General features: G+C 36.7%; 1 protein-coding gene and 1 long non-coding RNA gene across 2 annotated transcripts in view; one reads left to right on the plus strand and one right to left on the minus strand.

Annotated features, from left to right (window-relative positions):
* Positions 1-4,522: 4,522 nt before the first annotated feature.
* Positions 4,523-5,441, plus strand: LOC108971280. Its single transcript, XR_001993538.1, has 3 exons — positions 4,523-4,918; positions 5,006-5,074; positions 5,155-5,441. It is a non-coding gene; the product is annotated as an uncharacterized LOC108971280 (long non-coding RNA).
* A 4,115-nt stretch (positions 5,442-9,556) lies between these two features.
* LOC108971281 (dual specificity tyrosine-phosphorylation-regulated kinase 2) overlaps positions 9,557-17,083 on the minus strand; it is a 201,064-nt gene continuing 193,537 nt past the window's right edge. Inside the window, 3 exon segments of the mRNA XM_018937237.1 lie at positions 9,557-9,824; positions 9,893-10,505; positions 15,875-16,782. Coding sequence (XP_018792782.1) covers positions 9,733-9,824; positions 9,893-10,505; positions 15,875-16,782 — 1,613 coding nt within the window. The 3' untranslated portion in view covers positions 9,557-9,732.

The following is a 17,083-nucleotide window of genomic DNA, read 5'->3' on the forward strand; positions in this document are numbered from 1 at the left end:
ACACTTTCTACCTAGCCATCGAACTATGTTATTACCAAGGTTTTGTTTTGTACCTACCTTTACCTTTAATTAGGGTTTTAAAACAGGATAATTATGTTTAAAAAAATAGTGCTCTATTATTATTAATATATAATAAAATATGTGTCTGGAAAAGTTAGGGATTTAATTATTTTAAGGCAAATCAAAAAAAGCTTTTTTGTTCATTATTCTTATGTTATGTATTCTTAACATAATTTAGATTTATTTAGAACATATTATTTGCATTGTGGTTAATTCTGATTACAATATAAAAATGATGTAGATTAATAATTAGCTCCGTTACACATGCTATTTAATAAAAAAGTAATTAACAATTTTGTGATGATATTTAGCCAAAGTTGCCCATATATGAACTTGGTTTTGATGGGTCGGTTTTTATGGCAGTCCGGCCTTAACAATTCTTTTGAAGATTAAAGCGAATCTTGGGTAATAATCAATGCTGAATTTCAAGAAATGTTTCTTGTCACATAAGAACTTAATTTTGATTTGCAATTTGTATGGCAGGTTTTGTTATCCGATCCGTTTATCCGAGAGAATAAACACTTCAAATTTGCAGAATATATATCGTTAACTGAAAAAGTCTAGAATGCAAACATTTTACTCCGACCGTTCAGTTTGTATGGAAGCTATAGGTTATAGTTAACCGATCTGAACAATTTTTTCAGAGATTACATTGTTGTCTTAGAAAATAATCTATACCAAATTTCGTCAAGATACCACGTCAAATGTGAAAGTTTTCCATACAGGTCATTTGCTCCGATCGCTCGGTTTGTATAGCAGCTATATGCTATAGTAAGCCGATCTGAATAATTTCTTCCGATATAACATTATTTTTATGAAAAATAACTCTTACTAAATTTCGGGAAGATATATCGTCAAATAAGGAAGTTTCTCATACAAGCATTTGATTCCGATCATTCAGTTTGTATGGCAGCTATATGTTATAGTTAACCGATCTGAACAATTTTTTTCAGAGATTACATTATTGTCTTAGAAAATAATCTATACCAAATTTCGCGAATATATCTTATTAAATGCAAAAGTTTTCCATACCAGCGCTAGATTCCGATCGTTTAGTTTGTATGGCAGCTATATGTTATAGTTAATCGATATGAACAATTTCTTCGGAGATTATATTGTTGCCATAGAAAATAGCTTGTGCCAACTTTAGTGAAGACACATTGTCAAATGTGAAAGTTTTCCATACAAGAACTTGATTCCGATCGTTCAGTTTATATGGCAGCTATATGTTATAGTGGTCCGATATCGGCAGTTCCGACAAATGAGTAGYTYYTTRRAGAGAAAATGGTGTTTGCAAAATTTCAAAACGATATCTTAAAAACTGAGGGACTAGTTCGTATATATACGTATATATACAGACAGACGGACAGACAGACATGGCTAAATCGAATCAATTCAACATACGGATCATTTATATATATACTTTATAGGGTCTCCGACGCTTTCTGCTGGGTGTTACAAGCTTCGTGACAAAATTAATATACCCTGTTCAGGGTATAAAAATAATGTTTACCGGTTGAACAAATATCAATATGTAACATTTCCCCAGGACGGGATGGTATCGGAGTCTTTCCTATTTCTGGTTTAATCGCATGCCGCTCGTACTTGGCTTCTTTACAAATTTTGCAGTTGACAGTAATTTCCTTTAATTTCTTCGGCATATTTGGAACATAGTAGTCATTCAATAGCTGTTTAATGTTCTCTCGAACAGAGCGATGAACTCTACTATGTTCTATTGTCAGCATTTCATTCGTCTTCATTAAAAATATTATCAACTTGTCTCATTGTGTGACGAAATTTAATTGACGGGAATTTCCTTACAATCTCATCCTGAATTTTGCCCAAAATAGGCAAATTGCAATGAATAGCGTTAACTACATCAGGATTAACGCATTCACCAATCAATTCTAATAGATTCTGAAAATTTGTAAATATAATTGGATACCTTATCTTTGACTTGAAAATAATTTTTCTTTTCTTGGTTGTGATAATTCCTTCTTCAAGAATTATCTGATTTCGATAAATCTCTTATGCTGTTGATAATGTTCTGGAAATCATGGGTATCGACCTATTGCCTTGGGATAATGCTGCCCCAATAGCGTGTGCTTAAGCGTCAGTTGTTACGTCAAATGGTTCATTGTGATCAGGATATAGAAGAAGTACGTCCTCAGAAGATTAAATTCTTTTAACTTTTCGGAAGCCATCAACGCGTAGTCGTCCAACTTAATTCCAACATATTTTGATTGATTAGTTCCAACATTACCATTTTCTCTCCTTAAATATCTTTTTAGAGGCTTTATTATGGAGGCATAATCTTTAGTAAACTACCTATAGTAACCAGATAGCCCCAAAAATGGTCATAAGCCACGAGGAGTGCTAGGCGTTTTATAATTCAGAATGTCATTGAATTTATCAGGGTATGTCTTTATCCCTTCCTTCGAAACAATATATCCAAGGAATTCGACTTATTCCCTAAAAAATTTTGATTTTTCTATTGAAACTCGCATGTTGACTTGGGAAAGTTTCGTTAAAACTTTGTTGATGTCTCTGTAATGATCCTGTCATTGCTTGAGAATATAATTACATCATCGATGTAAGCATGACAGCATTTCCCTATTTCATCTCTGAGAACATCATCAATTGCTCTTTAGAAAATTGCGGGCGAGAAGGCAGTCTTTTTTTTGTCCTTCTCCGCCCACTTAATTTGGTGGAACCCTGACTTTAAGTCAAGTGTCGTGAAAAATTCTGATTTCCCCATGTTAGTTAAAATAACTGAAGTATCTGGAATAGGATACCTGTCCGAAACTGCTTTAACGTTCAGTTTACTAAAATCAATTACCATCGTCATCTTCTTCTTCCGGTTCTCGTCTATCCCTTTCTTTATCGATAACCCATATACGTTTATTATATGGAGATCGAACGAATTATTGGTAAATCTTTATGTAGTTTCCTGATTTATAAATTCTGAAACGGCTATCGGGTAAGGGTATGACTTTGAATAAATCGGTTCTTTATCGACTGTCCTAATGGTGGCTATCATATTAGAGTTAAACGTCAAGGCATCATCTGGATTTGCGAAACTTTTGCATGTTTTTCCAATATAAAAGAAATATTTTCCATATTCCCTGGTTCCTTAAGAGAATTCCCATTTCCAACTACTTTATTGACACTTTAGTGAAGAGTTCCCTTTTGTAGGTCTATTTTTGCGCCAACCTCTTTCAAGAAGTCAAATGTAATATCCAGTAAGCCCGTCAAATGTTTTAAGTTCGGATAGAAGGTAAAAAGTAGCCGTCTTTCCGAGCACGTTAATTAAGCACCTTTCCTTAATCACGGCAGTACAGTGGATGGATCAAACTTTAATTGCGATTTCTACATTCCTTTCCCTTTTACATTTTCATTGGGTTTAACAAAATTTTTTTCCCGCTCCGGTATCGATCAACAATTTCATCGGTCACCCTGCCAGTGTCGTATGTAAATAGGGCAAAAGCGACCTACGTCTAAAAAATGTATTTCTTCCAAGTGGGGTAAGTGATTACAACTTTGCATTTTCGAAATATTTTTCCTATCGCTCTCGCGAGGTCTTTTTATTGTTTCACTTTCACGGTATTGAATGAATAATACTTGGTCTGCCGAACCGGCAATTTTATTTCTTATACTACCGCTTGGCAGTGTTTCGAACTGTTTTCGTAACTGTCACTGCTTCTTATTCTTCCACTTCTAACGAAGTTTCTAAAGCCCTTAGAACCTGGCTGTGTCAACAATTTTATTTATTCTTTAGCGCCCTTTTTTAGTGGTTAGTTAAACACACAAATAATTTAGGCCTACGGCCACTTTAAAATCTTTGCTTACACTTTATTTAATACTTTATTTAATACTTTATTTACTCTTTTCCTCTTTTCTTTTGTATTATATCGATAATTTCTTAATTGTTAGTTAAACACACAAATACTGAGCACCTTAAAAACTTTGCATACACTTCAGAAATTTCACAAAATAACAAAAATATAAAAAATAATAATAATGCAAAAACATACACTTGGAGGTACGAATTTCCTTCATTTTACTCTTTGTTAATAACCCCCCGCAAAACGGGAAAGTATGTGTGTCTAATACCCGTGTAAATCGGGGCGGGCTGCTATTTCTTTGTATTTTTTGGTTGTTTTTGGGAAGTGCTTCAAGTAATAAAACATCTTAAAAGATTTAATTTTCAGGATTCGTTAAATGATAAGTTGTTTAGAGTCAAAATATGTAGTATTATATATTAATACATCTTTTAGGAAATATTCTAGCAGGAAGCTAACATTTTCCAAGTAAATCAAATAATTATTAATTTTTTTCATAGTTGTTATAACTAATAGAACCAAATATTAAACAATAAAATTATATTGAATTATTTTTTTAATTGATATGTTTTTACGAGCAAAAAAATACTCCAATACCTTTAAGTATTTTCATCAATTAGACAGGATGAAGTATTGACTCCATCAGTTTTTTTAAACACGTAAATATGAATTTTGTCTCATTTATTTTGCCTGAAAGAATTCCCCACAGATCCTCGATCGAATTAAAATCTGGACCTACTACATAAGTGGCCTACAACGCCTTTGCCTACTTAGCTACATGGATCGGTGCATTGGAAATTTCATTCATCACCATGCAAATGACAAGCAAAATCAGGGAGTTCGCTCCTCAACAGCGTAAATTTCTTCTTTAATTTTGCCTGCTTCAAAGTATATTTGGGACTTTCGTTTTGATGAAAATTCTACTCATACCATTTGTGATTCACCACAATGGAGGCGTTTATGGCATACCTCTCATAGGCATATGAAATCTCTTCAATATTTATGAAGACCACCGGGTACGTATAAATTAAATTCTTTCATACAAAATTCTTTTCATCACTAAAATTCTTGGTCCCAAAATTTATATATTTCTTGAAATGCAGTTTGCATTTTTATGACGTTGCTTAAGGCGTCGCCTGGCACTCCATTTTCATATTCAAGGTACATATTTGGTAAGTCACATCTAGATTTAGTTTCACTTGTTTGCATGAAACTGATATAACTATTGTTTGCTACCTGCTAAACGGTGCAGACGTGAGCATGCAGCAAGTCAAGACAGAGCTAGAGAAACTTCTGCCCAAGCTGATGCTCAGTGTCAGGAAAATGGGATTCGCACAGCTTCTCATCGTGCATTAGAGACACCTGAATAGTCAGCTTTTCGGCGTCTAGAGAACGTAATATGTATGGTCACTCAGCGGTCCACTCAAACACCTGATGAAGCTATTCCGCAACACAAAAAATATAGGAAAGAGATTTGTTGCTTCGTTAAGGAGCCCTTATAAAACATTTAAAACAATGAAAATTAAATTAATTTGTGAAATTTTAATATATTTGATGAAACGCTTTGTAATGTATTTGTATGTATACATTGTACTAATTTTCAATGGAAAATGATTAAAACCATTTATTGATTGAGATCTAACAAACTTAAGTCCTTTTATCGGGTATTGAATGGTCAACAGTCAGTGGTTTTAACATATGGCACCGTATAAATATTTAAATACTTTCCCCGTATATTAAGCGACATCGATATAGTAATTTTTAATTGTAAAAATGTTATAAAAAACGCCAATTTTGATTCGCTCTCACACTGGAAAAAATTGGGCATCCCTTTATTTCTGCCTAATCAGTGTGCTTCTGAGACAGTAGATTGGATTGCCCGACGACTCTCAGTCCCTCAGCGAAAAGCAGGGCGTCGGCAAATATTTACCAGAAACTCTCTGGGTATTGGAAAAATGTGATTTTCAATATGACGCAATATTAGCTACAGTAGCAGGCATTGTGGAACATTAAAGTGGAATATGGAATTAAAATTTAATATATTTATGATTACGTCGTTCAATTTTTGCCACTGGTTTTTAGTTCTAATATTGCAAGTTTTAATTTTGTTCTTTGAAACTCAATCCTGTTTTGTGTTCGAATTTTTCGACAAATAAATCGTGGAAAAACCTTGTAGTAGAAATAAACTTTGATATCAGTCGTTAGTTAGTTAGGTTTTTTATGCAATTGAGTAGAACGATAGGAATAATGATATTTTTATAATAATTCAGTTCATTTGTGAGGTTCCATCAAATGTGCATTGGTTGAAATACCACCTAGTTTTGATCCTTTTTATATTGGCTTTATGAACTCAGTTTGTAGGCATTATTAAGCTAAGCATTTTGCTTCAGAGTCAAAAAGGGTGAAACAAATTCCTTCACTATGCGTTGTCATAAGGGTAAAGTTCATTTTCCAATCTTAACACAAAATGATTTTTTAATTCATTATATGACGGCCTCATATCAAATGATAGAAGAGGGAGGGAGCTTTGTTGTGATACTGCGGCTTTGGAAATTCAAGTTAACAAAACAGAGCCCCTGGTACTACCGAAGCAAAAAAATTTTCAATTTGATAACAAACCGCATAGCTAGCGAACAAGATAATAATTTCCTCTAGGATGCACCAGATGGAAATGGCGAAGATTTCTTGTTGAGTTGGAAAAAAGGACACCCAGTATTCAAGCTCCCGCTAAACCTTGCAAATGAAGGAATGATATCCGAATAGGTAGTTGTCGCGATGCACTATTGCATGTATAAGAAAACCTTGTTAAGCAAAAGTGACGGTGCGAAAAAGCTATTCTTCTTCTTCCTGACGTAGACAGCGCTTACGCGGGTATAGCCGAGTTAACAACAGCACGCCAGTCGTTTCTTCTTTCAGCCAGGTGGCGGAAAATGGAGATTACAAGCCAAACCAGGTCTTTCTTCACCTGGTTCTTCCTACAAAGTAGAGGTCTTCCTCTGTTTCCCCCGGCGGATCCTGCATCGAATACTTTCAGAGCTGGAGTGTACTATATATATATTTTCTATTGGATGCAGTATTCGCCGTGACCAATGCGAAAAGGACCAAAAATTATCCGCAGAACACTTGTATCGAAAACTCGTAACGTCGACTCATCAGATATTGTCACAGCAGGACGGAAATAATCAGTGACTTATAGAGTTTGGCCTTTGTTCGTCGAGAGAAGACTTTACTTCTCAATTGCCTATTTAGTTCAAAGAAGCACCTGTTGGCAAGTGATATTCTGCGAAAGATTTCGAAACTGATGTTGTTGTTGATGTTGATGCTGGTTTCAAGGTAGACGAAATTATCTACGATTTCGTAGCTATGACTGTCAACAGTGACGTGGGTACTTAGTCGCGAGTGATACGACTGTTTCTTTGATTACTTTGATTACATCTGCTTTGCTTCTTTATGCTTCTCCGGTATTGAAATCTTCTGTTAGTCGCCGCATCTTTTCGTAGAATTTTCGAGCATTGCCTCTGTCGGCCAGCTTGTCAAGTTCTCCATACTTACGCATGCCGGCCTCTTCCTTTTTCTGTCTGCAAATGCGTCCCGCATATGCTGTGGTCGATTATAACGTTGCAAGGTAAACAGTTTGTTTTCCTTCAGCTGAGAGACGGCACTTCCCATTGTACTAGGGGGCCTAGTACTCGGTGACGTACTTTCTCTCTCATCACGATTTTCACACCGAATTCGCGCTTCATTAAATGTCCACTGTAGTAACCGGGAAAGGAGCTACTCACCTCAGTCCTTGTCCCATCCATCGCATTTCTTGGACGGCGGCGATGCCCTCTAAGATCAACCAGCTGGGCAGCAGCGCCTTCTCAATTAAGGGACCCGACACTCCAGGTACACGCCCTCAAATTGTAGTCCTTGTTTCGTTTGCAATGGTGGTCATCAAAAGTTGGGTCTCTCAGCCGAAGCTGTCGTTTAGTCTTCATTAGTATTGGTTTTGGCGGGTTACAAACGCTGCGCACAATCCTGTGGAGGGGATGTTTCGCTTTCTTACCTTAGCTTCCCTTCAAAGGGATATTCGTTGGCTACCCAGAGGACACTTAGTCTAAGATTGGAAGTAGTAAGCAGAGTTGGTGTGCCTGTTATACGGATGCGTAACCTAAACGTGCCCAGAATGTAAAACGGCACTAAGTTACGTATCACAAGGTTGAGGCGCCAAATCGTCCAGGTCATCATTATTACTAAAGAAGGCAAAGGAAAGACGGTATTGATACCCACAGTCCCTATAATACCCCCAAGCTTACCCTTCCAGCTCAAAAGACAACAACTTCCTCTGAAAGTGGCTTTCTCTATCGCAATAACTAAAAGTCACGGACAAACTATACAAGGTGCGCTCCAAAGTAAACAGGTATTTTTGAAATACCTGGTGGCGCCATCTATATGTCGACTTCATGGCATTTCATAAATTGGAAGTGAAGTTATTGCGTTACAAGTGTCAACTTCGAGCAAATTTTGTTTTAAAATTGGTAAAACTTTTACAGAAACGTTTTAATTGATGAAACGAGGTTATTTCAGTGATTGCCTATTCAATAGCAGAGTGCACGAGTGGTTTCAACGTTTTAAAAGTGGTCGTGAGGACATAAATTACCATCAACATGTAGGCCAATCAAAATCCGTGATCACCGGAAATTCCATTGAAACTGAGCGTGAATTCATCGAAAATCAGCCGAATTCATCATTGAAATTCATGGAAATGGAATTGAACATCTTCAATACATCGATTTATTACATTTTGGCCGAACATTTGGGCTTAAGAAAGGTGTGTGAACTTTGTTCTGCACAAATTGACTGATGATCAAATATTGCAACATTCGATCGGCGCTTGTGACCTTTTATTTGACCAAAAATAACATTTTAATCATTAACCACTTCCCATATTCACCTAATATGGCACCGTGCAACTTCTTTATTTTCGAAAAAATGCATTTAACCATGAGAGAAAAGCATTATGCAGAGTTAGAGGCCATTCAAAAGGCTTACACCGGCATACTGGCGGCCATAAAACTTGCACCGTCGACTCATCAGTTGTTGTCATCGTCCAGGCCTCTGCACCATATAGCAGGACGGAAATTATGATGGTTTTGTTCGTCGAGAGATTACTTTGCTTCTCTATTGCCTACTCAGGCCGAAGTAGCACCTTTTGGCAAGATTTATCCTGCGTTGGATTCCCAGGCTCACATTATTAGAGTTGTTTACGCTGGTTCCACGATAGACGAAATTATCTATGACTTCGACGTTATGACTATCAACAGTGACGTGAGTGTCAAGTCGCCAGTACGACGACTGTTTGTTTGATGACATGAGATATTTCGTCTTGCCCTCGGTCACTGCCAGACCCACTTGTGTTGCTTCCTTGCAAAGCCTGGAGGAAGCAGAACTAATATCATCGGCATACGACAGTAGCTGTACACTCTTATAAAAGATTGTACCTGCAGCAGATTGAAGAAGTCGCACGATCTTGTCTGAAATCTCGTTTGGTATCGAACGGCTCGGAGAGGTCCTTCCCGAACCTGACGGAGCTTTTGGTATTGCACAAATACCACACTGATAAGGTGCAATAAGTTTGCTGACGGTGGGCTTTAATCTTTCATACAAAACGCTAGGCTCATCCCACGGCAGTTGGTGCAGATTGTGGGGTCACCTTTTTTATGGATTGGGCATAGCACACTTAAATTCCAATCGTTGCGCATGCTTTCGTCCGACCATATTTTGGGTGTATTTGCTTTATGGATGCCATGAGCATAATTGTCCACTTTATATGCCGTCAACGATTTAATTATAGTGACGTAGTAAACCTGAGAAGCTCGCAAAATTGTGCTGTAGAATCCAGATACTGAGAAGTTGTAGATACTCGTYAGTAATCTTTACCTATATAACGTAATGTTCATATATCAAGCACAAAGTATATGTAGAACTTTAAAGTATTATATATTTACCGTTTATAGGAGTATGATTGCGATTRTTTCTATTGTCACCATTAGTATTTTCTCCATCACCTGAATAATTAACATAATTAGGGGGCCTTGGAAGACGTCGGCGCAACCATGGATGCTTAAGGGCTTCTGCTGGTGTTATTCGTTTTTGTGGATCCCATTCTAAACAACCGCGTATAAAATTTAAAAATAATACGTCTTTGCAACCATCTAAAACATTTGACAGGCTTTTAGAACTTGGCGGTCCGCGAATCTTTCCTCTACGTGATTCACTACCAGTTAAAACGACCGTACCGTCAGGCATTGTGCGTATCGTACAGTATCTAGGATATCCCTTTGGGTTAAAGAAAGCCTTTGCGCGTTTGGCACAGACAAGCAAGTTTTTGTTAGGTATACCAAGAACTTCAATTATACATGCTAGCTGGTCACTTTCATTTTCCCCAGGAAAAAGGGCATGTCCAGAAAGCAACTCAGCCAAAATGCATCCAAATGACCACATGTCAATTGCGCGACCGTATTTACATCCAAGTATAACTTTAGGTGCGCGGTAGAAACGAGATTGGATGTAGGTATAAACACGTTGACTTTCATAGCATGATGAACCAAAATCGATGACCTAAAAAAGTATAAATAAACGAATTAATATCGGCTCTCTCAATTTGTTACTACAGTGTAAAATAATTGTATTCACCTAACTAATCGTGAGAGATGTACAGGTATATATAAGATCAGGATGACGAAGGTCATCGAAAAGATGTTGGCATTGCAGATGGCTAAAATCGAACCATTGTCACGCCCACTAAACGCCAATATTCGTTAACATATAAATCGCACATATCTCAGAACACCAATTTAGCTAAATTAACTACATTGATAATAGCATTTTTTCTCACCCCCTCCGAAAGTGTGAAAATGGCTGAAATCGGACCTCAGCTCACTCCCCCTATAACGATTAGGTTGAAATCTACTAAAACTGCGATAACTCAAGAATAATAATAATAAATAAATGCGTCGGAGACATTAAATCCAAAGATGACACAAAGGGGCTTTATAGGAGCCGGTATCAAAATCATACTTTTTCTGTCGGCCAACTTATCAAGCTCTTCATACTCACGGATTTCCGTCTCTTTCTTTTTCTGTCTGCAAATGCGTCTCGTTTCCCTCTTCAACTCTCGGTATCTATCAGATCCCGAACGTCGATCAAACGTTGCGAGGTAGACAGTCTGCTTTCTCTCCTCTGCGACACGGCACTCCTCGTCATACCAGCTGTTCTTTTGCACTTTCCGAAAACCAATGGTTTCGATTGCAGCTGTACGTATGGAGTTTGAAATGCCGTCCCACAGTTCCCTCATACCGAGTTGTTGACGAGTGCTCTCAGAGAGCAGGAGTGCAAGCCGAGTGGCAAATTGTTCAGCTGTCTGTTGTGATAGCAGCTCCTCGACGTCGAACCTTCCGTGCGTTTGTTGGCGTGCGTTTTTTGCTGCACAGAGGCGGGCGCGTGGGCGCAAATCAGCGATATGTTGAGGAACCTCGCTTTGATGCGAATTGTGGCTAGACGTTCATTCACCGAAGTGAGTGATAGTACTCGCCGACGGAGTGCCTCTCCCACCACGAATCTAACATCAAACTTGCGCTTCTTTATGCGGCCACCGTAGTAAATGCCACAAGGATCTACTCATCTCTATCCTTGTGCCGTCCATCGCATTTCTTAGACGCCGGTGATGTCAGTATTTATTTTTACGAGGACATCATTTAGCTGAGCAGCGGAATTCTTAATTAAGGGACCGGACATTCCAGGTGCATGACCTCAAATCATAGTCCTTAGTTCGTTTGCCATGGTCGTCATCAAAAGGGAGGTCTCTCATCCGAGGCTGATTGTTAATTTTCATTGGGGGTGTTTTTTTATGTAGCGGGTCCCAAACCCAGCGCACAGCCTAATGCAGGGGATATTTTACCTTCTCAGTGTAGCTCGCCTGTTCTTAGGCTACCCGGAGCATACTTGGTCAAAGTCCGAAAGTCGTGAGCTGCTTGAGCCATATGGAAAATAATCGTTTCTGGCCACTCCCAAGCGAATGCCGATCAGAGAACGTTCGTCACTTGTGTGAACTTCTACACATGACTCCATCCTATTGTTAATGAGCTATATCGTTGAAAAAAGCATTATCACATTTAAAAAACTATGGAGAATTTGAGGATATGGCAAAAGCTAACGTTTATGCGGCATAACATGACATCTGCATAAAATTTAAAATAAGTTGTGACCCTTAAAATTGTGATTCGGATCACAAGCAAGAAATAGATACTGAGGTAGCGAGATCTCTTATTGCTATGTAAATAATTTTTAAACTGAAATACAAAAACTTTTTTCATATAAATTACTTTTTTTTACTGAGGTATTCCATTCTTTTTGTTTTGTTCTTTATTACTAATAACTACAAATATATAACAATTGAAAAAATTTACTCACATTTTCATAAATTTGTCTATTAAGATTGACATTATCCAAAAAAAAAATCATTACTTACTTATAACAGGGAATGTTAAGTTTAAACAGAGAATGTTACTTACCGTGTAGCTAAGCTGCAAAACACTGGTAAAGGCGATTAAATTGTTGAATATTGAATTAGAAACTTAGAATGAGCTATTCGAGATATACCACGCCATTGACGTAGTTCAGCCAGTGAAAAGAAAGTGGCTATCTCCAATCCGTTTGGAAAAACTAGGTGAAGAAGAACCTGGCTACACTGGGAATCTCCAGTTGGCGCCAAACAGCGAAAAGGAATAACGATTGACTCGCTGTTGTAATTTCGGCTATAACTGCGTAAGAGGTGTCCACGCAAAGAAGAAGCAACAGTTCTTCTTTTATACGGTGCTAAAATCGAATAATAACTTCTTAACAAAGAGAATGCGGTAATTAACTAAAAGTGCAACAACTGTCAAACCAAAAACATCAGAGACATTAAAATTGAAAATAGAGATAATACAGCAGACAACCCGCATACAGATGCAGTATCAACACAACAACACAATAGGTGTGTTATTTTATTTTTACACCTACCCGACCAACAAACCAAATATGTATCGATCTAGTTGAATAAAGAATACTCCCCTTAATTTTAATTAATTTTTTTCTCTTATTAACTTTTACGTTCTTTTTTATTCATGCTACTTTTATCACTATGGAAAGAAATTCATTGTATTGAAAGCATGTTCCCTGCTGTCTTAAAAGTCATTACATATTACTAAAACGTTCATAATTATAACATTTTTTCGGGCGTATTTGCTTTATGGAGAAGCCATGAGCATAATTGTCCACTTTATATGCCGTCAGCGATTTAATTATAGTGACGTAGTAAACCTGAGAAGCTCGCAAAATTGTGCTGTAGAATCCAGATACTGAGAAGTTGTAGATACTCGTYAGTAATCTTTACCTATATAACGTAATGTTCATATATCAAGCACAAAGTATATGTAGAACTTTAAAGTATTATATATTTACCGTTTATAGGAGTATGATTGTACACATCTAGATGTGTATAAGAGACAGGTATAACTTCAGGTGCGCGGTAGAAACGAGATTGGATGTAGGTATAAACACGTTGACTTTCATAGCATGATGAACCAAAATCGATGACCTAAAAAAGTATAAATAAACGAATTAATATCGGCTCTCTCAATTTGTTACTACAGTGTAAAATAATTGTATTCACCTAATCCTGTCTCTTATACACATCTAGATGTGTATAAGAGACAGGTATAACTTCAGGTGCGCGGTAGAAACGAGATTGGATGTAGGTATAAACACGTTGACTTTCATAGCATGATGAACCAAAATCGATGACCTAAAAAAGTATAAATAAACGAATTAATATCGGCTCTCGCAATTTGTTACTACAGTGTAAAATAGTTGTATTCACCTAATCAATCGTGATAGATGTAGAGGTATATATAAGATCAGGATGACGAAGGTCATCGAAAAGAGGTTGGCATTGCAGATGGCTAAGATCGAACCATTGTCACGCCCACTAAACGCCAATATTCGTTAACGTATAAATCGCTATAATTAAACTCCCAAATATGATACAACTGCCTGTTTTAGTACAATCCCCTTAGGTAATGGCATCTGTGCGTTTAAAAGGTGGGAGCGGTTACGATGGTTTAATATATGTACATATCTCAGAACACCAATTAGCTAAATTAATTAGATTGATAATAGCATTTTTTCTCACCCCCTCCGACAGTGTGAAAATGGCTGAAATCGGACCTCAGCTCACTCCCCGTATAACGATTAGGTTGGAATCTACTAAAACTGCGGTAACTCAATAATAAAAATAATAAATAAAAGCGTCGAGACATTAAATCCAAAGATGGCACAAAGGGGCTTTATAGGAGCCGGTATCAAAATCATACTATGCGTGGGCCACTGGCTAAATGCTAACAGGACTCAACTCTTTCTGAACCAGTTTCAAACATTTTCGTCATGTGAGAAAATTATCCTAGTATGGTGGGAAAATTGTCTAAATCAATTTACAACCACGCCTACTTTTCATATATCACAATTTTAAATTCCATCCCATTCTTACACTATAGTATACAAATCAAGAACCAGCAAATATACCGGGATAAAACTTTTCACAAATAATACCGTTAAGGTTTGCCATATAAAGTTATATTAGAGCATAACTTACCTAAGTTGAGGACCCTAGTAGCTACAGCTGAATTTTTACTGAAAACATCGGTAAATAGGTGGGATACATCGTTGAAATTCGGTCAATAATTCCCCTCTTTGACCTCAAATAAAAATTTTCGAACTTCTGATTGACTTTTTGCAAGGACTGGAAACTTCTGGTTATACGGTAAATATCGGTTAGCTATAGTCTAATCGCCAGTGCTCGAAATTCGACCAATAGAAAATACAATTTATTAACAATGTTAATAGTATTTAAATTTTATCGAGAGGTTGTCGAAATAATTGTTGGTTTTTTTATTTATATATCTTTAGATGTGAGATCGTCATATGCTGACTTAAAAAATCAAAAATATTCTGACAACACAGAGTAAAAATTTGTTTCACGCATTGTAGACTCTGAAGCAAAATGCTTAGTCAAACAATGCTTACAAACCAAGTTTATAGAACAAATACTATAAAAGCGATCAAAATTAGTTGTAGAGTTCAGAGAATGTATATAGAGAAGGCTCACCGTGTTGCCACTTTTACGATATTTCATTTTTCTAAGGGGCACGCTCATCCAGAGAACATAAAGCATAGAGAAGGTGAAATTGAATTCTGTATGATGTTCGATTGGACGGCTAACAGAGCCAGGGAACATAAAGCATATTTATACATTCTCTGGTTGTAGCGTCGCCAACATGGAGCAAAATAAAGAGAAAATACCACATGTTTTACCGTACTACTACGATAAAGGCAAAAAATGCATCTCAAGCCGCCAATAAAATTTGTGCAGTTTATGGACCCGATACAGTTTTCATTTCCACCGCCCAACGATGGTTTAAAAGTTTTCGTTCTGGTGTAGAGGTGGCCGAAGATGCGCCACGCTCCAGAAGGCCTGTCGTCGAAAATTGCGATAAAATCCCTGAATTGGTCGAAAGAGACCGGCATAGTAGCAGCCGTACTAGAAAATACCGCAAGACTTTTATGACAACCTAATATATATCAAATTAGTATATCCTCCATTTATTTTTTTCCTCGCGTGTTTTCAGGAAACGTGGTTTTTAATATAATCTTTTTTGAAGATCTGACTTCTAATTAATTAAAAATAATTTATTTATTCTTCTGAATGTAAAGAATTGTTTACTCGTTTTAATATAATCCTTTTTGAAGATCTGACTTTTAATTAATTATTAATAATTCATTTCTCCCAAATGTAAAGAATGGTTTGCTAAAGACATGAAATGACCAATTCCCACATAAAATATCGGGCCGAAGATTGTTATTACAAAATTTTCACATCAATACTTACGCACCTTTATGCCGGAACGTCCTTGCTGCTTAAGTAATACGTTTTCAGGTTTCATATCACAGTGAATAATTTCATTCCTGTATAATGCATCTAAACATTGTAATAGCGAATGCGCAAATTTTCGCACAAGTTGGAGGCTGAAACCTTTGAAACCATTTTTTTTTATCAACTCATATAAATTGATGTTGAGTAGCTCAAAAGTAATACACATATGGTTCCGAAATGTAAAATAATCAAACATATGGATTATGTTCATTGTATTATACTTGTCTTGTCTACGCAAATGATGCAAAATACGAATTTCTTCCTGCGCTTGTCGATGAAAGCGTTTTTCATTTCGGACCATTTTTAAAGCGACATGTTCATGTGTCTTATGGTCATATGCTTTAATTACCTGACCAAAGCTCCCTTTGCCTATCACTTTAAGCATTTCATACCGATAGGCCACATGGTCATGTGGTATATAGATATAGGCTCCCTGTTCGTTATCATAGTCAGAATTATTTGGGCCGAAAATGCCCGATCGTTTCTTAGCGTTGGCACCAATAAAATATATATGCGGATACGCCAATATTTCAGCACGTTCATATGGAGTTAATTTTTGCATATATAATATCATTACTTGTTGCGGTGATACCACTAATGACTTTGGTTTCTCTTGTAAAGCACACTTTTGCTGCCCTGACATAATGATCTGCTCATGCAGCAAAAATGTTTCTCCAACTTTAGATACTTCCACCAATTGACCATCCACTGCAGCAATTTTTGGTAACGTTTCACTACATGGTTTATTATAAATTGTATCTGTTGGTAAACCGTCACAAATTTGACTTTTTAAAGTCACAATTGGTGTAGAAGGGGAAGCAGATGGTATACCACCAGACGTAGAAATCATCCTTCCCAGTGATAATACTGTAAAAAGATTATATAGTATGTTAATTTTAATTAATTTATCGTTGTTACAGAAGTACACGCATATATCAAATATTAATATTTAATTATGTGACAAATATCCCAAGTGTACCTGCAATTTTTTGATGGTTCAGCTTTTTTCATACAATAAACGCTTTTTGGTTCTAAACACCAAATAAAATATACAACTCTGTTGCAAAAATTCCCAATATTTCGAACGAAAATGATTTATTAAATTTTTGGATGATCTTGGAAAATATTTCTTTTCTCTTAAAAGTCCGAATCGATTTCGTTTATATTC

This window comes from Bactrocera latifrons, unplaced genomic scaffold, assembly GCF_001853355.1.
Source record: "Bactrocera latifrons isolate USDA-ARS-PBARC rearing strain unplaced genomic scaffold, ASM185335v1 scaffold_335, whole genome shotgun sequence".
In the NCBI taxonomy this organism is placed as follows: domain Eukaryota; kingdom Metazoa; phylum Arthropoda; class Insecta; order Diptera; family Tephritidae; genus Bactrocera; species Bactrocera latifrons.